This window comes from Lissotriton helveticus, chromosome 2_1 (genome assembly GCF_964261635.1).
Source record: "Lissotriton helveticus chromosome 2_1, aLisHel1.1, whole genome shotgun sequence".
Taxonomy (NCBI): Eukaryota; Metazoa; Chordata; class Amphibia; order Caudata; family Salamandridae; genus Lissotriton; species Lissotriton helveticus.
Window position 1 is genome coordinate 799,963,459 of NC_136059.1, and position 22,145 is coordinate 799,985,603.

General features: G+C 44.8%; 1 protein-coding gene across 5 annotated transcripts in view; it reads right to left on the reverse strand.

Moving 5' to 3' along the window:
• The window catches only part of YTHDC2 (YTH N6-methyladenosine RNA binding protein C2), a 1,035,502-nt gene that overhangs the window by 570,863 nt on the left and 442,494 nt on the right, over positions 1–22,145 (reverse strand). For all 5 annotated transcript variants that reach the window (XM_078675531.1, XM_078675532.1, XM_078675530.1 and 2 more), the window contains one exon: positions 4,865–4,930. In XM_078675531.1, coding sequence (XP_078531657.1) covers positions 4,865–4,930 — 66 coding nt within the window. The remainder of the gene's footprint in view (positions 1–4,864; positions 4,931–22,145) is intronic.

Genomic DNA, 22,145 nt, shown 5'->3' on the forward strand with positions numbered 1-22,145 from the left:
CGGCTTGTTACACCAGTCCTAAGATTACAGTGTCATGTCAGGTGGGGATTTCAACATAGCATTGTAACACATTCCTAAATAGTGCAGTTGAAAACACTGGAATAACGACCCAAACTGCAACTCGAGCAGCAATGTAATTTACAAAACAAAGAGATACTATGATCTGGTAGATTTGTGGCACCAGTGTAACCATGAACGTTGCACTTACAGTTTAGGAGATAAGTAAGGTTATCACTGACCTACCGAGTAACAAGGTTCCAGGCCCTGTCGTTACTTCAATTCTACCTCACCTCCTAAGAATGTACTATGAGGTGTTTTCGATGGGGCAATTATTGGCTTCCATCACGTAAGCATTTATGTTACTGCTGCCAACTAAATGTCCCTCATACAGATCAATGCCACTGATTAACACATGTAATAAAATACTAGCGAACGGCTAGATTATAGGCTCCATACAAGTGTCTTTTGGTATATCTGAACCAAGCAGGCTTTACGCCAAGCAGATCCACATAAAGTAATTTGAGAAGGCTTTTCTCTTCACCCACAACATGGCATCCCATCTTCCAGCAGTGGCAGAAACTCCTTTATGTGGAGAGGGCCTTTGATGCAAATTAGTGTTCTTACTTTTTAGATGTGTTGCGCAGGATAGAGGTGGGAAGCTACTTCCTTACGCTGGTTAAGCGATTTCAAACTTTCTCGGCAGCAGAGGTATACATAAGTGAGTTGCTCTCTAGTTCTATTTACTTAAGCAGAAGTATGAGGCAAGAAGGTTGGCTGTCACCGCTGCTTTGTGTCTTGACAGTGGAACTTCCTGCCTGCTATTTCTGAGAGGTTAACTCTAAAAGGTGCTCTGATCTAAGCACATTATTAGCTTACATGCTGTTAACATTTTACTCTATGTTAAACATCCCCAGACCAATTTAGCTCCTATTACATTCAAAATCACCACATTTGGCATGTATTCAGGTCTGCAAAATAACTAAAACAAGTTAAAGCTGCTGTCAGTTAACCCTCAACCCAACAAACAAAGGCTGGGTTCCCATTTCAATGAGCTCTCCTCAGCTATAAGGCACTTGGGGGAGATGGTTGATGTAGGTTTTAAACCCTTGCATGAGGAAAACGACATTATGGTATTGTCTGAATTGCAGTGCAAATGGAGGGCTTGGATTCGGCTACCTCGGTCTATAGTAGGCTGTGTAACTGCAATTGAGATAGTTTTATTAAGTTATTATACATGTTTCAGAATACCCCCGTTATTGTCCTTTCACATTTAATTGTCAGCACTCTGCTATGATAAGATTGATTTGGGCTGGCAGTTCTCCTAGATGATCTAAGAATGTCTGATTGCGCCATTTGATGCTAGTGGTGTGGAAGTTCCTGACCTAGAGGGATATTATCTTATCGCACACACTCAATATGCATATTATTGGTGCCATACACTTATGGCCTCCCCTAAGCTGAGGCTGAAAAAGTTAGAGTTAGCCTTTTGCTGGAGAAACCTCCTAACTGAGTACACACCAGGCTCCACACCATGAGGTTCACGCTGTATACACATCCTTAGTATCACAGAGTAGAGAAAGCTTATTGGTTGCTCTGGTGATGCCCCTTTGACTTTCTCTTCCCGCTTTTTAAGTCAAAGGGACTTGAAGTAACATTGAGGGTGGATTCAGTGGAGTCTTTGCAGTGGTGGGGATCAAAATTATTGGTGACAGGTATGTTAATGGTAGGGTAAACTGCAAACAAGAGAATCATTCAAAAGTAAATGAATTGCAAATTTAAAGTCTGTTTCAGATGTCCTTTCGTGGCATCATACATTAATTAGTATTAAATGCATGGAACAATTAGACACAGAAAAAAAAAATCAAAGACAGGTGTATATACTGGTTGTATGCAACAAATTTAATTAAAACAAAAAAAATGCTGGAGTTCAATAAAAAATGAAGTCACACCCTACATTCACAATAAATTATCCACCAAAGACTAAACTGTTCCACATTTACATTTGCCAATTTATCAAAAAGCTACTCTCAAAAGAGAACAAGTGAATGTCAGTTTTAGCATGAAGACAAAACTTGTGTAGTTTGAAATATTTTCCGACAGAGAGATGGGTTACTCGTCGACTTTCAGTCTCAAACGGTGTCAAGCCATGATACCATCTTCAGAACCATAGTAAATAATGGAGATACACGAGAGACCCAACTCTTCGTAAAAAAAAAAGCTTTGTGTCAAGGACCAATTAATCATGTGGTTCAAAGTAATTCTGAACGTAGGACACCAAACATAAGGCTATTGAAAAGCACACTTGGCTAGCATGAACATTACCCAATAAAGGAGACTTGGACAGAAGCTGGCAGGGATGGCAATGGGATGACTTCCTGGCCCAGTTCCTAAATACTCTGACTCAAGGTCAAGGTGAATTTGAATGAACTGCAAGAAGCCTTTTATACATTGATCGTCCAAGTAAGCAAGATGTAAACATATTTTGATGGACTTCTCCGTGTATATACTGATAAATAGCCCATATCTAAGGACTCTATAAACGCATTCAAGAAGTATGGCTAGTTGATGAATCCCCAGAATGTGTTCTGTAACGTGTATGAGCACATTTAAACTGTATTGCTTTAGATTTTCTTATGTAAAGTTCGTACCTGAATGTAAATGTCATTAGTTTACTGAAAATTTATAAATAAAGCATTTAAAATAGTAACAAGTTGAAAGGAAAGGCTAGCATGTCTGCTGCCTTTATTAAAAATCCTGCTTAGTGCATCTGTTCCACAGCACAGCCACTGGGTCTTCTTCAGGAAGGAACCCAGATTCACTGTATATTAGGGCCATGCCTGTATCCTTGAGGATGACTAGCAAGGTTTCTGCTGTGTATCCTTTGTCAGGAGGTAGTCAACCCGGTCATCATCCATGCCTCCATCTTTGAGGATGTGCACTGGAAATCCAAAGGCATGTGGGTCAAATCCTAATAAGTAATTGAGCCAAATGAAAGTTTGAGCCCCCAAATGAAGGATTTGAGGGACTGCTTCTTTCTTTGACATAACCCTGTGGTTTCACTCTGACCAGTCTCAAAATCTATTCTGAAGCAGAAACTGACTTAGCCTCTGACATGAGCACTGCTAACCGTACATTCTTGATATAGGTTCTCAAGTCATGGGTATTTCAGGAATAGTTCATAGCTCTGGTGACATCAAGGGCACTGATGCAAAAGGTGGCAGGGAGACTACCACAGTGAATGGTGTAAGGCGGCACTGTATGAACCTGAGCAACAACAGCAGCTTTAGGATGCAGATGTAAAGACAGTCAGCATAGCATTCTGGAAGGCTTTGGTCTGGTCGACACACGTACCGATACGAGGAAAACCGAGTCACGTCTGTAAACTAATTCAGGTGATGAAGACATCCTTTTTCAGAGCTATGGCGCTTATTTAAAGGTATCGTGGCCTTCATCAGGAAAGCAATTTCTAAATCTAGATTTTGAGACTCTAAAGGGATCTTGATTAACTCTTCATGAAGGCTTGAAATTACCTTTCATATCCTCAACGGCCTCAGGGTGCACAGTTCATGGCTAAAGACGATGAGACTTCCCCGGGTACCACCGTAAGTCTAGGATTGGGGTTGCAAACAATATATGCCAAGCAATTTTTGTCTCCTCAAACTTTGTAAAAAAAAAAAAAAGAAAAGAAAATGACGAAAGCATTCAACTATTAACTATGAGTCTGAGAACTTCAGCAGCATCAAATCCAGCTTCGGTGGAGCCACATCACTTTCTTTGAAGTAACGCAACTCTTTCACTCACGTCAAGCAGAACCAGCTGTAACAAACGACAATGCACTCCTATAAAGATCTAGTATGGTGCAGGCAGGAGATGTCTTGTAACGAATCTGCGAGAGCAAGCTTTAACTAGAAACTCTCCAGTCTAATTTTACGTTAGAAAAAATAGGCAGAGCCAGTGTTCATTTGGTCAAATAGACTTAGTACAGAAATAGGAAAAAAACTTCAGCAAAAGGAAAATATTCGGGTACCTTATAAAACTATTATTTTACATAACAGATAAATGACATTAAATGTGCGATCTGGTGGCAGCTGATTAAGGAGTGTGGGTTAAATAGCTTAAAAGATAAAGAATTGGAGAACTAGACAAATTGCAATACACAATGACATTTATCTGACACTCGGTGCCAGCTTTCACCTTAACAGCTAAATGATGTGGGTCAAAATTACACATGTAGGAGGTCACTCATTTTGTAACATGCAAAAAACATATACGGATACAAAATGGGTCAACTCAATGCACGTATAAAGTACTACTGAATTTGAAGCCTGTTTCAGGAAAGGATCCTCCTACCCTCTTTGAAACAACTCACTTTACTGTCTTGCACTAGCAAGTCTTGAAACTTACTTCAAAACGGTGAGACAGGCTAAAGCAACAGAATAAAGGCCTTTAAGACATACATATAATGAGAACGATTAGAACGATTATTTAAAACACACACACTTTCAACTGTTTAGCTGCGAAAAGAAAGCTTGACCTTAATGTGATGTAAGTGTCTCCCCGAGACATGATGCAGTACGATAGCAATTCAGGAACTCCTTCAAGCCCTGAGGGTAATATATACTGATCAAACATACAAAAAGATTAAAATTTCAATAGCTGCATTTTCATTCTAAAGGTCAGCTAATTTTCATCCGAGTGGATAGAAATACATAAACGCGAATACATGAACGCGTAAGGTGGTAACCCCATATTAACATACCATATTTCTTTATTTGAAAAATTTGCTTTTTGTGTGTGAAACAGACATATATGATTCATCCTCAATCATCCTCTAAGATGCCAACCAGACTGGCACTAGTCTTACCTATACGACTCCAGAAGGTCAACAACTTCACTTTGTCCAAAGTGCTTTGCCCAGTCCAATGCCATCCTTCAAAAATGAAACGTCATAAAATTAATTTCCACAATAGTTCATATTAGAATCCAAAAAAGTGCTCGCCTCATCTTAGCTTCCTTCACATTTGAGCATGTATTATGGTACTTTTATTTGACATGAAATGGTCTGACAACTTTATTGAATTTACAGGAGTAACCCTATGCATCAATATGGTCTGAAGATGCATGAATCTATATGTGAAATACTGAACAAAATGAAAAAGTTTATTAAAACTCTATTGAACAGAATTACAAGGTACAGGAAGGCTAACAATCTTTAAGTATCAGGAACATCTGGCCCATTCTAAATGCATAGCAATGGTAGAGACTCAAAGGCAAGCATTGGCTAAGGCTAACATCTAGGTTTAATGTGCTAGCATAGCAGCCCATTGAAGACAGAAAAAGAAACGAAAGCTACAACTATACAAAAGGCTCCCTTCAATACGATCCAAAGTGCTGGTTTTGTTTCAATGTCCAAGTTCAGATGGCATTGGAGCATTCCTTATAGTACTTCATCAGTTTCTATGACAAAGAAAGAATGGAAGAACTATAGTGAAGGCTCCTTTACCACCAAACCTTCTTTTGGCATAGAAAACCATCGGGAGGGAAGGATGGGAGGGGTAACAACAGCATCTAGAAGGTAGGGAAACACAGATTGCGCAGGGGAAGGAGGGATGGCCAGGAACGCGATAGGGTGATGGACGGGGGAACAAGAAGACCATGGGGGAAGGAGGGAGCCATGGTGGCTGGTGTGCAAATGAGGAGCGCACAGGGGGTGAGGTGCACGAAGAGGAACTGAGCAAGACACACAGGATGGAGGCAGTATGGGTGGACAAGGAGGGCTGTAGTTGCAAAGTAGTCCCTCACACACTGCACTGGAGGAAGAAAGGTGCAGCCCATCAGCCAACAGCATTTGCTGACTAAGTCTCAAGACAATGGCTGAAAGAGATTGGTAAAAAAAAAAAAATGTTGAAGCGAGAAGACAGAAAGCCACTCTAAGTACATTGTAAGCAAAAGGTGTGTTTGACAACTTTCAACTGAGACCTAAAAATAAGCGACTCACAGAAAAAGGAGCGGTTAGCCTTTGCTGGGTGCCTAACTTTATTTTAGGTAGGTAGGTGCTGTCTGCTGTACAGGATCATAATTGTTTGAAGACTGAAGGATCAAAAACATGTACTGTCTTCTGGATTATAAGTTGTCGATGCTATTGGCCTGTTGTACCACCCAAAGGCACATTTTTTATTTGTAATTCACTGATCTGAAGTTAATAAATTACTTGTCAAGATACAACCACACCTATGGTACTTTTTTATCATTTCCCCATTTTTCCTGCTACTAAGTAATGGTTGTTCCTTCAAAAAAACATCTGGCCTGAGGTTATGTCATACGGTTCATCACCAGGTAAATTAAACCATGTCACCCATGGTGACAATTACTATGATCTCTTTATGTAACAACTCACGCCACTGAGGGAGTAATTGTGCCATCAATACTGATAATTGCATTGTCTTGATGGAATGGTAGCTGAATTCTTAGTTTCCTCAGCTAGGTGACCACCACAATTACTCCATTCCCAAAATATTAATTTAGCAACACCCTCTTCAAAAGCAGATGTTAGGGTCACAGGGTATCAACTGTTAAGTGTTTTTCCAAAATTTGGATAAAAAAGCATTACCCTGTTGCAGCAATTCACTATTTGTATGAATAGCAGGCACCAGTACTGAGCAACTTATTCAGCTTTGGGAGAGCTAGAGAGTGAAAGAGTGTGAGAGAGAGAGAAAAAGAGAGAGAGACAGACAGAGAGAGAGAGAGAGAGAGAGAGAGTTGTTCCTAAATCTTATTCATTGTGATAGTGTCAACCATCAAATGACAATTTCCTAGCAAAGTCATTGTTGTCTCATTGATGGAAGGAGCAACATCAAACAATTTGCCTAAAAATGAGTGCCTTTCGATCTCTCAAAACCATTCACCTTGTCATTAATGCCAGTTTTTAAAGTAGGTTAACTCATCCTAGGTGAATTTAAAATAATCTGCTTTCCGTATCTGGCACAAGGATAGAAAGCGTATTCCTAAATCATTGAACTAGCTCCCTTCTTCAGGTCTTATTTGCTATTAATGTAAAACAAGCCATTCAAAGGCCATTCACAAATACAGAGTTATTACTCAAAATCATTACTGTTCGAACTGCTACCACAGAGGAACTCAGTGATGGTCTAGCATAAAAATCAGAGTGAAAAAGCAACTGCTCAAAGACTCTGAAGGACCCATGCTCTGTATACGAGTATCCTAACTACACAAGCATGCTATACAGGGACAAATCCAGCTACCAATTGTAAATAAGGCGAAGCTGGCAACTCCATTTACTAAACATTTAAAAAATAAACACAGTGTAATGCCCAGCAGCTGGTGATTCTGTAACTTTCTAGGAAATTCTTAATGAACATGATTATTGCGGTAGTATTCGTTAAAACAGGAAGACGGATTCCTCCAAAGGTTTTCCAGAGTTCATGTGCATATGTGTGGGGTGTCACTTTAAGGGCTGGTGGTGCCAGCATTTTGAAGAAGAAATAGATACCTACCTAGAATCCTATTTCTCCTCCACATAAAGCTCCAGTTAATTCATAGGCACCGTATAGTCCTTTTCATATATGGGATCTCAAAACATTATTTATAACGTGAATGTTTTTCACTTTTCATTAGAAAGGGTAATTTACTAATTTCGAATATGTATTTTAGCAGCCTATTCAAATGCTCGATAGGCCAAATTCCTCCTATTTGGATTAAAAAAACAAACCAATTTAAAGTTCACTAAGTCACTCTTTAAACTAGGTGACAAGAAAAACCTCTCTAACAAACTTGTTTAATGGAAAGTGCAGGGGAGAAACTGCCACTGTAGTCATGTATGGCTGGAAAACTGACACAATACCTTTAAGGAATCCAAATAACTCTGGTATCCCGCCATGCTGTGTTAGTGGCACTTGAACCAGTTCTTTTTGATGGAGACACACTGTTAGATATGGGGGTCTCTAGTTGGCACAGGTAGGTACTTGTGACAAATAGGGACCCTTGCCTCTAGTCAGGGTAAGGGGGTAAACTCCTAAAATAACCCCTGTTCACCCCCTTGGTATCTTGGCACAAGCAGACAGGCTTATCTCAAGGGCAGTGTGTAAAGCTTTTGTGACCACATACAGTAACCCAGTGACAACACTATAGATGGACACTACACAGTTGTATATTAATAATAAGTATTCTGTATATAGACTTAACACAAGACCACACACGACAAAAATCCACAATACTATACTTAAAAATGTTGGTTTTAGCTTAGTTCAGTTCAGTTCTTAAGATGCGACACTGCGTCAATGTACCTTACGATGCGTTGCGCTTCCACAACAAGCAATGTTGCAGCGATAGAAATGCGACAAAGTTCCGGTGCAAAGAAATAAAGACGTGAAGATCTTCCAGATGCGGCACGCTTCTCCGATGAGGAGAGAAGTCTCGATTCGATGCGTCAACTGCAGCGGCGACACCCTTGATCAGCGATGCAACGGAAACAGCTTCGTTTGCCACACTCTTCTCCGACATTTGCGAGAAGGTTCCGCACGATGCAACAACTACAGCGGCGACATCCAAGATGCAAAGGCAGCACCTCCGACGGTGGTGCGCTTCTCCGAGATGCGAGGCTCTTTCCTCGATGCGGTGCAATACGACAGCTACAGCGCCGACATTGTTATGTTATGTTAAAATTATTTATACCGCGCTCGTTCACCGGACGGTTTCATGGCGTTCATAACAAATGCGGAGGGCAAGGGCAGGAGTTTATTCGAATGCTGACTGGAAGAGGAACGTCTTCAGCGTCCTGCGGAAGCAATCATAGGTAGGACAGTGTCGGAAGGAGGGCGGGAGGGAGTTCCAAAATTTGGGGGCCAGAAAAGAAAAACAGAGACCGCCATGTTTTTTGCGTTTAATATTTGGGGTAAGTAAAAGGTTGTGTGAAATGGATCGTAGGTCTCTTGTGGGTACATATCGCTTCAAACTAGAAGAGATAAAGGCAGGCGCAAGATCGGAAAGAGCTTTGAATATAGTGCAGCCAAGTTTGAAGGTGCAGCGTTTAGCCAACGGGAGCCAATACAGGCTCCGCAACAGCGGCGAGACGTGCTGATGTTTGGGCTGATGGTATACTAGGCGAGCTGCCTGATTTTGCACCAGCTGCAGCCTTTGGAGGTGGTAAGCGGGAATTCCTACATATAGAGTGTTGGCAAAGTCAATTCTAGACATAACAAGGGCCATGATGACAAGAATAAGTGCATCTCTGGTGAGGAATCTGCTGATTTTACGTATCCTGCGCAGATGGAAGAAGCAGGATGAAGTCACAGCACTGATCTGGGGCCTCATGGATAGATCACCAGAGATGACTACGCCAAGACTCTTCACAGAATTGACGGGGCGAGGAGGAAGCCCAAGTGATGGGGGCCAGAAGCTGTCATTCCATGGGTTGGCAGACCCGCCCACCAGCACAAGCTCAGTTTTGGTGGGATTTATTTTGAGCTGGCTGTGATACATCCATTCCGATATGTCTAGCACGGTGGTTTGAAAGCTGATACGGGAAGATAGGGAAGTGTCAATGGGGAATATTAACTGCAAATCGTCCGCATAGTTAAAATTTGTAGCAGAGGATTTGCGGAGGGAAACAATTAGGGGCTGCATATACAAATTAAATAACAAAGGAGACAGGGCAGAGCCCTGGGGGACTCCGCAGGGAAGGGAGGAATAGGAAGTAGAGAAGGTGGACAGATGTACGGCCTGAGATCGCTTGTCCAAGAAGGATCTGACCCAATCGTGAGCTACGCCCTGGATGCCGGCATTGTTGACACGGTCGATCACAATTCACAATGCACAATGCGACGGCGGCAGCAGAGACGGCAAAACACGCTTCTTCCTCCTTGCAAGACACTTCTCTCGATGCTGTGCAATAAGACAGCTACAGCGGCGACACCCTTGTTCAGAGATGCAATGGCAGCAGCAGCGACACCCTTCTTCCTCACTCCAGCTCCTTGCGACATGCAGCCCCTCAGAAGGCCCAAAACAGCAGCAGGCACTTCCAAAGAATTCTGGGGAGCAGGGGGGTTAAGTCTGTTGTCCCGGAGACTTCAGCAGGAGGCAAGCTCTTTTCCAAGCCCTTGGAGATCCTTCACAAGTTGAAAGTAAAGCACACAATGTTCTTTCTCCTCTCTTTGGCAGTCAGGCAACCACTGCAGGCCAATCCCCTAAGCAGCACTTCAGCGTAGGAATAGTCTCTCCTCAGTTTCTTCAGTTTACTCTCCTCAGCAGGGGTTTCTTCTTGTAGTTCAAAAGTGATCTAATTTCTTGGGATCAGGGTCCCAATATTTATACCCCAAAATCCTTTGTCCTCTGAGGGCAGAGGGGACTTTGCCCAGTCCAAAGCAGTTATGAAGCACTCTGTTTACAAGACTCCTTCTTTCCTTTCACAGTGCAGGGCAGAAACATCAGATGCCGCACAGGAGGTGGAGCCAGCATTGTGGAGGGAAAGCACAGCCTGGAGCACTTTGTTGACATCATTCCTTCTCTTCTTTCACAGTGCAAGGCAGAGACATCAGCCGCACCACAGGAGGTGGAGCCAGCATTGTGGAAGGCAGGCACAGACCTATTCAGGTCCCAGGTGCAATTCCTCCCACCCATCTCGATGCAGATCTCTCTATTCACCACTGGGCTGACTCATTCTTTTTTTTTGGGGGGGAATCCCCCAGTCCTGTCACTCAAACTCCAGACAAGGAATACCCAACCTAGCAGAGTCAGGCTTTGGATAGTTAGACAAGAAAATACCTACTTTCTAAAAGTGGTATTTTCAAACACAGAATGTTCAAGGCATACTAAACTCGAATTTCTACAATGTTCCCTGAGTCAGTTAGGATTATAAGATGTAATAATCTAACTGCCCATTCTGGAGAACAGGTAGCCTTGCAGTAGTGAAAAAGGAAAATAGCTGTAATTCACTATTAGGACATGCCACACACACCAGGGCATGTCCTACCATATACTTACAATGCACCCTGCCCTTGGGCCTACCATAGGGGTGTCTGATATGAAGAAAAGGGAAGGATTAGGGACTGGCAAGTGGGTGCACTTGCCCAGTCAGCATGGCAGTACCAGACTGCACACAGGCTCTGCAATGGCAGACCTTAGACACATTTTACAAGGCTGCTTCTGTGTGTGGCACAACCAGTGCTGCAAGCCCACCAGCAGCATTTGGATTTACAAGCCCTGGGCAGACTCAGTGCACTATACTAGGGTCAGACAAGTAAATCAAACAAGTAAACCAAACAAGCCAATCATGGAATCACTAATCCATTCATCTATTTACAATAGGGAGCACTTGCACTGTGGCACTAGACAGCAGTGGCACAGTGCCCAAAGCATCTAACACCAGCAAAAACACATGAGGCAACAGCAAAAAATGGTAGGGAGACCCACGCCAATGGTGCCAGGTCTAACACACACACTATACTGATTAAAGAGTAATCAAATTTTTTGCTATTTTCATCCAGAAGTAGTGAGGATTACTTATGACTACAATCAAGACTTCCCTAAAGTAGAACAAGGATAACTGATAAATAACTATTCGTTCTGGTGATGCCTATTGATAACCATTAGTACTAAACAGAATAGAAAACAAATCCATAACAAGAGTGATGGAAAGAAAAAGGAAAAATCTGTTTTATCCAAAAAGGTTCCTCGGACAGGCCTGGCCAACTTGGGCATCGACCCCAGAATCTAAGTAAGTATAATAATGTATTGTGAATGTATGTACAGACCTCCAGGTAGTTGCTTTGCAAATTTGTACAGTAGGGATGTTCCTCAGTAAAGCAGAAGTTGTATGCAAAGTATTAATAGCCTTCGGATAACACAACAAAATGCAAGACACTATCAATTTACAGACCGACTTCTTTGAAGTAGCTAAAATCGTCCACACAGGTACATAACTGACATATACATCCCTGTTTTTCCTTGCACCTATGGTTTTCTCCAACTACATTTTCTAAACTCTCTTTGAGTTTTGTAAATTGACTCAATTGGATGTCCATGAGCAGAGACAGGACATTGTTCAACTCTTAAGTGGGGGATGACTCTTCTAATTCCCTTTAGAAAGCTTTTGATAGCCAGGACTCTGAAAAAAGAGGCTTGTCAAGAACATTTTCTACAAGCAGTAATAACTGTAACTTGTATAGTTAAGGACGAGAATTGCAGTCTGAGATGGCCAATCTCAGAAGATAAAGAAGTACCACTTCGTTGATGACATCTGGTGAGGTTAATGTTTTTGTTACATGCCAGATGCAAAATCTTTTCCATTTGAAGGCATACAAATATATGATGGATGAGCGCTTGGCTTCTTTTAAAATGTCTGTACATTCCAGGAAAAGATTTAAAAGTTTACAGTGAATGAGTTCCAAGACAAGTTGCCAACTTTAATGAAGGCAGATTGGGGCCCCTGAACTTCTAAAGACAACCCAATCTCAAAGGTAACCTCCAGCATGCGGGCTCTCTAACAGATGAAGCAGGTCAGTGTACCTCCAATGTTAGCAGCCACACAGTGATATCAGAACTGCCCAGGTAGATGATGGCCTGCAGGATCAGGAGAACTGGAGGAAAAATACGAAGAATCAGTTGGTCAATAGGGTATTCTCCTTTTTCCCGGTTTTGCTGCAGCTAGAGGCAATGTCTGATCCTGTTATTTGCCAGATGAGGCCTAATTTAGGCCACAGATGATGTCTTGTAGCACAGGGTCGTTTAGAACCCCCTAGAGATTCTCTTGAAAGAGTCTGCTTATGTTTTTTAACACCTGTAAGGTGAACTGCAGTTATGTGCAGATTCCAAGATGTGAGCCACTTCCAGATTGCATACACTTCTTAAGACCGTACCATAGATCACATTCCGTCCTTGGTTGTTCAGACAGGGCTTTCCTGTTCCATTGTTCTTCCTAACAAGCAGAGAGTGTGTCTGGAAGGCAGGCTTGAAAGCCTTGAAGGGTGGATGAACAGCACTGAGACCCAGAAGACATCTCCTTGCAAGCCCATGCCCCCTGTAACTGAAGATGGTCAATATGAGCTCTTCAGCCCCTTGGGAGGCATGCAACATGACAGCCTATTGTTGGTAGATCTAGATAGAAATGAATTCTGCACAGAAGACTGTCTAAAAAGCACTCACTAGGAAAGAGACTGGGCAGCTGTTAGAGTCAGGGTAAGCTTCAAGTTTGCAGGAGTATTGGCCACACTGTCCTCCAGAGATTGTCAGGGTAAGTTCCAGCTTGCCAGAGTATTGGCATCACTGGTCTTCCAGACCCTACTGTCATGATCTCATGTGGAGGCAAGCAAGAGTAGACCAGGACGATATATGATGCCACTGAACCTAAAAGGGAAGGAATCGGTCTTGTTGTACGATACTTTGTCTTTAGAATATTGAGACACTATGGAAAAATAAATACCAATCTCTTCACCTAAGGACAGATTTGTTTTTTGAGTGTCGAAGACCGCTCCTAAGCAGTGATTGGGCTGCACTGATTCAATGTTGACTTCTCATAATTGCAAAGAATACACAGATATGGGGCACTGGAACCAAACTAACGCATACTGACAAGGTCAATAGATCAAAACCAGTATGGGGTTACTTGTTTTCTGGTTCAGGGGAGACCTGGCCTAGAAGTTCACATTGGACTGCTCCTATTGGAGCAGAGCCAAGGCTTATTTCATAGGACTGACTTCTGTCTGAGATGACATGATGGGCAAAAAAATAATGGACTGGAATCCGAGTAATTGCCAGTGGCTGAGATAAATGCAAACATTCCACCCATTACTTATTTGTTTTCTTCACTGCAGCTTTTCCTAATTGACATGCATACCCAAGGAGTGTAAGGTAGAAACTGATATTTGAAAGTGCCGAAGGGCCCACTGTGAGGTTAAGACTTTGATAAACCCACTATTAAATTAAGGTTAGATTAAAAGTTTCCTTTGGAAGGGAACCACCATCACCACCGAGCTGTTTAAAAACGACCTTGGTACTGAATTGAGGAAGAATGGTAAATAAATGTACAGTAATGGTCGTTCCTCACTCGAACCTAAAACCTTTGATGTTTCTTCAAAATAAAAATATGTACGGAGGCATCTATAAGATCTATAATGCGCAACCAAACTCATTGATGAAGGATATGTAATCCTGAATCTTTACTTTTGTATCCAACTTGAGGATGGGCCTGAGGGACTGATTGGGGCATTTCGTTCAATACAGAAAGCAGTAGGAATAAATTCCTTTCCATTTTAGAAGGTAGAGACTCATTGCACGGCTTGCTTCTGAAGAGTCATGCTGATCTCCTATTGAACTAAGACAAGAAGTGGCCCAGCCCCTGTGGAGGCGACTGGGACTCCAACATGCATCAACGTGAATGTAAACATTTTTGCTATTCACAATAATACAAATTAATCAGTTTCTTTTCAAATTATTTATATGATATTTGCTCCAAAACAATCTTCATTATACAAAAACTCTTGTACAATGTATTTTATATTCCATTACAATATTTATAACACATCAATTGTATACATCTCAATTCCAACAAAACCCAATGCATTTCGAGACTAATGTCTCTTCTTCAGGGTTAACATATGAAATCCTAGATGGCTCCTAAATGAAACTACTTAGATCTTAAAAAGATGCTTCAATAACAATGGGACTGCTGCTGTGTTCTCCAAAACGTTCCGCAAACTATGAAAAGGCTCGATAACCCTTTTTGAAGAACGTAAGCAGTATTCTATGTTCACTCTGCTTGCTCAAAATGTCCGTTTGCTCCTTGCACTCGATAAAACGATAAAACGATGTCTAAATGTTTATGTCGCATACAAGAGCATTTCCAGTACCCACGATGTAATTTCTACATGCGTCAAATAGTAGTGCTGTTCTCACCGAACCCTGAAGAAGAGACATTAGTCTCGAAATGCATTGGGTTTTGTTGGAATTGAGATGTATACAATTGATGTGTTATAAATATTGTAATGGAATATAAAATACATTGTACAAGAGTTTTTGTATAATGAAGATTGTTTTGGAGCAAATATCATATAAATAATATGAAAAGAAACTGATTAATTTGTATTATTGTGAATAGCAAAATGATGATGCATGTTGGAGTCCCAGTCGCCTCCACAGGGGCTGGGCCACTTCTTGTCTTAGTTCACATATGCTCAGTAGGCATAATTCCAACATAGCACATATATCAAAATATTGTGTTAAAAAATGAAAAATTCGAGTGCGCTGTGTACCCACTCTTTAATTGATCTCCTATTGAAGCCTATGCTGATGGTGCTGTCCTGACTTTTTGGGGAAAATGTCTGGTGTAGGGAATTTTAACCTGCCAGACTAGCCATTTTGCAAATTATTCAACAACTAACTCCCCCTTCAGATCTACCTCCAAAGTTGCAAGAGTGGGTAATGGAGGAGCAGGAAGAGGTTGTCAATCAGGCCTGACAGGATTGGCTCTGAACTTTGCGCCGCAGTCTCACCCTTCTCCCCCAGAACAGACAGCCAATTAGTTACCTTCAACTGAGCCATAACTGATTTTGCCTAGCAAGCTTCAGAAACAATGCCGCGCACAGTAGGCAGACTGAGGTATGCTAGGGCTGGAGCTAGTGAGCAAAAGAGAACAATGATTCCCCAGCAGAAACATTTCACGTAATTGAACCGAACAAGATTAATATCATTCTGAAGGCCATCGAGACATCTAGGGGTTTCCTTGATGTAAAAGTAGACCCTATTGCTATCGATGTCGTCTACTACGCGACAACCACAAGCGAATGGGTGAAAGGCTCTCTGAGTTGGAAAAGCTCCTACAGGAGCTATAGTCCCAAATTTCAGACGTACAGCAGCAGATACAGGACCTGAAAGGACACTTCCTCGAGATAGTAACAGAAGATGCAGTAATATCAGGAGAGATGGCATACCGGCAGTATCTGAGGGACAAGACATGGTGGGGTTCCTGATGACTTGGACTGAAAGCTTTGTGGCGTACCACAATCTGTTTTTAGAACCTTGAGGGCCCGTTCGCATTGGGAGCTCCTGGTACCATAATACTGTTGGTGTGTTAGTACCTGGTACAATACATACATACTCAATATTGTGGTCCCCTTAAGAGCAGGAGCCGCAGACCTTCCCTGCTCCCAACGACGAAAAGCTTCGGGGAGCCTCCAATTTGAAACAAGTCACTCAACATAACCCACATAATGATAACTGGTTTCTCTGTTTAGTTATGACAGTTGGTCATTTACCTTTGTCCCTAGCATTATTATTCCTGATAACTATGTTTGTCTTTCTTTGGTTGAAGGCAGAGGGCAGGGGAGGGTGTAGGAAGGAGACAGCAAAAGTTCATCCCACCACTGGCTCTATGGTACGTCTAAATTGTTTTTCTCTGATGACATGGAACTTTAGGAGGATGCATATTCCAAACAAATGATACAGAATTCCTTCCCCAAATGGAAGAGGCTCTAGAAAGCCCAGCTCCAGGGATCCCATACAACTCTTGCTGAAGGCGTTAGACTCCAGAAACAATGGTAAGGTCAGATTTTTGCCCCCAACTTCTCTACTTATGCCAATGGGGGCTTAATCTGGCTCAGGTGAAGCAGGTACAGTCGTAACAGTCCTTGAGGGTAGATCTGTCCTGCACGTCCATATGAAGCTTTCCATATGTGTAGTGAGTAAGGAGCAGTTTATAGACCTCCTCGTCACCTTTGTATGGAACATGTTGTAAGCCTTGTACAGCATCCAAATTGAAGAAGAGCAGGGATCCTAGCCTCTGGTAATACTGATGGCTTGAGAGTAGCTGGGAGTCAGGATTAATCATGTTTGGCTGCACCTAAGTGATTTAGTAGTGCTACACAGGCCTGGCATCAACACAAGTTTGGAGTGGCACCAGGATTGCTACAGATGCCGGCAGAGTTGCTATCAGGGCCGGTATGGAAGGGACTAGGGAGGACCTTTTGACCTGAGTGGATGTCAGGACGGCGTTGGTACAGGGCTGGAGATGGGGCTGTGGGAAGGCCTCTGTAGCTCCAAGGGAGCAAGTAGAATCTTGAAAATTCTAGCATGGCCTTCAAGGCCTCTTTCTGTTGCAGAGTTGTTGATGGCCCAGGGAATTGGTGAACCAAGACTAAGGGGCTCATTAAGATGGCGGACGGTAGTGCGTCCGCAGCCCTGGAGTAAGCGGAAAATGCCTTTTCCGTGTCCGCCTGCCGCGGACACTCCGTCCGCCATATCAGGATAGGAAAGAGTGTCAAAATTCCGTCCGCGACGGAAGAGCACGCACCGCCGCCTAACTACACCCGACCAAGCGGCGGACGTAACCAATCCAGAGACTCCGCCGTAGGGACTGACGTCTACAACCGTCCCCCAAATCAAGATGGCGAAAAATACACATAAAACCGCTGCGGAAAAACAACCTGTCTGAACACGGTGGATTCCCCACAGCGAAGATACCATACATAGCAGAGATACCCACCGCAAGCTGCTCGCCACCATGGACCCAGCGCTACACGCTTTCCCGATGCTCTACGCGATCCACCACGTCCAAGTCTTGGCCCACTATCGACGACGACGCAGGTAAGGCACAAACCAATCGCTGTCTCGAGGGGAATACCTGCAAGGGTCGTGACGTTGGGAGGGGGAGTGTCATGTTACCGAAACCACTAATCACAAGCAAATACAAATACACAATTGTAGTACGCAAGCAGGAATGACTACGACAAACCACGACACATGATTGACTACCTTTATTACACATAATAGGGGTAAAATCACAGTGTATGCGTGAGCATGGGCAAAGTGGGCACCAGAGCATGAACATCAGAGGCAGCACATCAGAGGGCAGAATGCAGTATCAGAGCATCAACAGGGCAATGTGGACAACAGAGCAGGTACATCAGAGGCAGCACGTCAGAGGGCAGAATGCAGTATCAGAACAGCAACAGGGCATTGTGGACAACAGAGCAGGTACATCCGAGGCAGCACGTCAGAGGGCAGAATGCAGTATCAGAACAGCAACAGGGCATTGTGGACAACAGAGCAGGTACATCATTGGCAGCACATCAGAGGGCAGAATGCAGTATCAGAACAGCAACAGGGCATTGTGGACAACAGAGCAGGTACATCAGAGGCAGCACGTGAGAGGGGCTAAGTGCATCAACAGTCCATTGCACTGGACAGGTCCATCAGAGGCAGCACGTGAGAGGGGCTAAGTGCATCAACAGTCCATTGCACTGGACAGGTCCATCAGAGGCAGCACGTGAGAGGGGCTAAATGCATCAACAGTCCATTGCACTGGACAGGTCCATCAAAGGCAGCACGTGAGAGGGCAGAATGCAGTATCAGAACAGCAACAGTGCATTGTGGACAACAGAGCAGGTACATCAGAGTCAGCACATCGGAGGGCAGAATGCAGTATCAGAACAGCAACAGGGCATTGTGCCCAACAGAGCAGGTACATCAGAGGCAGTAAACGAGAGGGCAGAATGCAGTATCAGAACAGCAACAGGGCATTGTGGACAACAGAGCAGGTACATAATTGGCAGCTCATCAGAGGGCAGAATGCAGTATCAGAACAGCAACAGTGCATTGTGGACAACAGAGCAGGTACATCAGAGTCAGCACATCAGAGGGCAGAATGCAGTATCAGAGCATCAACAGGGCATTGTGCCCAACAGAGCAGGTACATCATTGGCAGCACATCAGAGGGCAGAATGCAGTATCAGAACAGCAACAGGGCATTGTGGACAACAGAGCAGGTACATCATTGGCAGCACATCAGAGGGCAGAATGCAGTATCAGAACAGCAACAGGGCATTGTGCCCAACAGAGCAGGTACATCAGAGGCAGTAAACGAGAGGGCAGAATGCAGTATCAGAACAGCAACAGGGCATTGTGGACAACAGAGCAGGTACATAATTGGCAGCTCATCAGAGGGCAGAATGCAGTATCAGAACAGCAACAGTGCATAGTGGACAACAGAGCAGGTACATCAGAGGCAGTAAACGAGAGGGCAGAATGCAGTATCAGAGCATCAACAGGGCATTGTGCCCAACAGAGAAGGTACATCAGAGGCAGTAAACGAGAGGGCAGAATGCAGTATCAGAGCATCAACAGGGCATTGTGCCCAACAGAGCAGGTACATCAGAGGCAGCACAAGTACGTGTTCCAAGCAACCCGTCCCAAGGACCACAACAGTGCAAGGCTGTTCTCAATGGACAATGTACACACCATGTGCAATAACATGTGAGTGAAGTGAACAGCACCTCACATCACAGAATCAGGTGGACTGCGTGAACTACCTGCCTCGGACACACTGCCAGCACCAGAAACAGGAGTGTGAGACACAGCCACAGCCCGAGTGACAGACACATGGGCCACAGACCCAGACACACTGCCAGCACCAGAAACAGGAGTGTGAGACACAGCCACAGCCCGAGTGACAGACACATGGGCCACAGACCCAGACACACTGCCAGCACCAGAAACAGGAGTGTGAGACACAGCCACAGCCCGAGTGACAGACACATGGGCCACAGACCCAGACACACTGCCAGCACCAGAAACAGGAGTGTGAGACACAGCCACAGCTCGAGTGACTGACACATGAGCCATAGACCCAGATACACTGCCAGCACCTGAAACAGGAGAGGGCACAACTGAGACTGTGCTACTACATGATGCATGACAGCAAACAACAGACACAGTGCCACTATCTGATACATGAGAGTCTACTGCACCAGCGCCACAGGGAACACAGAAATGATGAGCCACAGGGCTGTATGGGCCAGGAGGCAGGGTGGCCCTGGGAGCTGGGGATAGCTGTACTTGAGCGACATTGGGGCGGGCAGGTGTCAATGGTGTGTGTCTGCGTTTCTTAGGGATATGTGAGTGCACCCTGGACAGGACAGGACTGGCAAGTGGTGGGGACTCTAAAGAATTATCACCCACCATAGGTGGAGCATCTGCTGCCGGGGGTCGGCTTTCTGGGGACGTGCTGGAGCCTGCTTGTCGTTTGCTGTGTGCCTGCCGCCTGGACTCAGAATCATGTGTAATGGGGGATGCAACAAGAGGGGACTCCCTCCTCTGCTTCTGACGGGCCTGGATGGGAGTGGAGGTATGGGGGGACTCCGCCGCGGAGACATCTGTTTTCCATTCCTTCGACAACATCAGCCTCAGTGCAGCCAGGGGTGATGTATGCCTGTCCTTGATTGCGCCAGTGTCCATGGTAGAAGCCTTGTCCCTAGGATGTGCCTTATCCGTAGGAGGAGTGTTGGCTCTGGACTTTCCCTGTGCCCTGGACGATGCCCTGTTCCTGGCAGCAGACTTGTCGTCTGTGGTGTACCTGTCTCCAGAAGACCACCTTCTCCCTGTGTGTGTCCCTGCCCTTGGGAGATGGCCCTTGCTCTGTTGTGTGCCTGCCCTTGGGACTCTCCCTGCTCTTTGGAGGTGCCATTGTCTTTTGACTGTCCTTGTCCCTGTCCTTGGGAGTGGCCCCTTCCTTAGTATCGTCCTTGTCCTTGGGAGTGTCCCTGCTCCTTTGAGGTGCCTTTGTCCTCTGACTGTCCCTGTCCTTGGGAGTGGCCCCTTCCTTAGTATCGTCCTTGTCCTTGGGAGTGTCCCTGCTCCTTTGAGGTGCCTTTGTCCTCGGATTGTCCCTGTCCTTGGGAGTGGCCCCTTCCTTAGTATCGTCCTTGTCCTTGGGAGTGTCCCTGCTCCTTTGAAGTGCCTTTGTCCTCTGACTGTCCTTGTCCAAGGGAGTGTCCACGGACTTGGGAGTACCTTTTGTGTGGAATGCCTGTGTAGCATGTGAAGGCATGTCCCCCAACACCACTTGTGGATCCTGTGTGTGTACTCCAGTGTATCTGACGTTGTCTTTGTGAACATATTTTGATGACCTAGGGGATGGTGTCTGTGCCCTCCGTGCCCTGACGTGCTGTCTGACGCTGCTTCTAGTGCAATAACCTGTATTAGAGTCCTGGTCAGAATATTCACTCCCCCCGAGACATCCAGTGGTGTAGATGGGGAAACAGAAGTAGGACCCTGTCGAACAAGTTACTTACCTTCGGTAACGATATATCTGTAAGAAACAGTAGTTAGTATTAGATTCCTTACCTTAGAATAACCCCAGGCGTCAGTCTGGATCCGGAAACTTTTGCGTAGCAGTACCCCTGCGCGTCGGTAGGCGTCGTCTGCAGGCGTCCCCTGCGGCTCCGCGTCGTCGGCGTCGTGCGCCGTGATGACGTCGCTGGAGTATATAGACGCCGCCTCCGCGCGCTGACGTCAGTTCTTTGCACACAGCTTTTCCGCGCCAGAACACGCAGAGCCATGTGAGAACCAACACTGGTGCCATTTGAAAACTAGGGCCCTGAAAGGGATGTCCTTAACCCTAGGTATCAGTTCGCAGAACGGGGAGGATGGGTGGGGCGGTAAGGAATCTAATACTAACTACTGTTTCTTACAGATATATCGTTACCGAAGGTAAGTAACTTGTTCATCTGAAAGAAACAGGTTAGTATTAGATTCCTTACCTTAGAATAGATACCCCAGCAATACCAACCCCGGTGGTGGGTCTGCGAACCAATACAACCTACACCAGAAAGTCCTGGAGGACCGAACGGCCAAAGAAGCCATCCCTCCGGACTTGACTGTCCAGGCAGTAGTGCCTCGCAAAGGTGTGCAGCGAGGCCCACGTGGCCGCCTGGCAAATGTCCTGCAAAGGGACTCCCCGGCCCAGGGCAGTAGTAGCCGCCGTGGCCCGAGTGGAATGGGCCCTCAGCCCAACAGGAGGCTCCTTCCGAGCCAAAGAGTAGCATGCTTTGATGCACAGGACGACCCACCGAGAGATGGTCCGTTTCTGTACCGCCCTTCCCTTCTTCTCACCCACGTAGCCAACAAACAGTTGGTCATCCACCCGGAACTGGCGTGTGCGATCCATATAGAATGAAAGCGCACGTTTTGGGTCCAGACGATGGAGCCGCTCTTCATCCTTTGAAGGATGCGGAGGCGGGAAGAAGGAGGGCAAGGTGATGGACTGCCCAATGTGAAAAGCAGAGACTACCTTGGGCAGGAAAGAAGGTCTAGTCCGAAGAACCACCTTATCAGGATGAACAGACAAGAAAGGAGGTTGA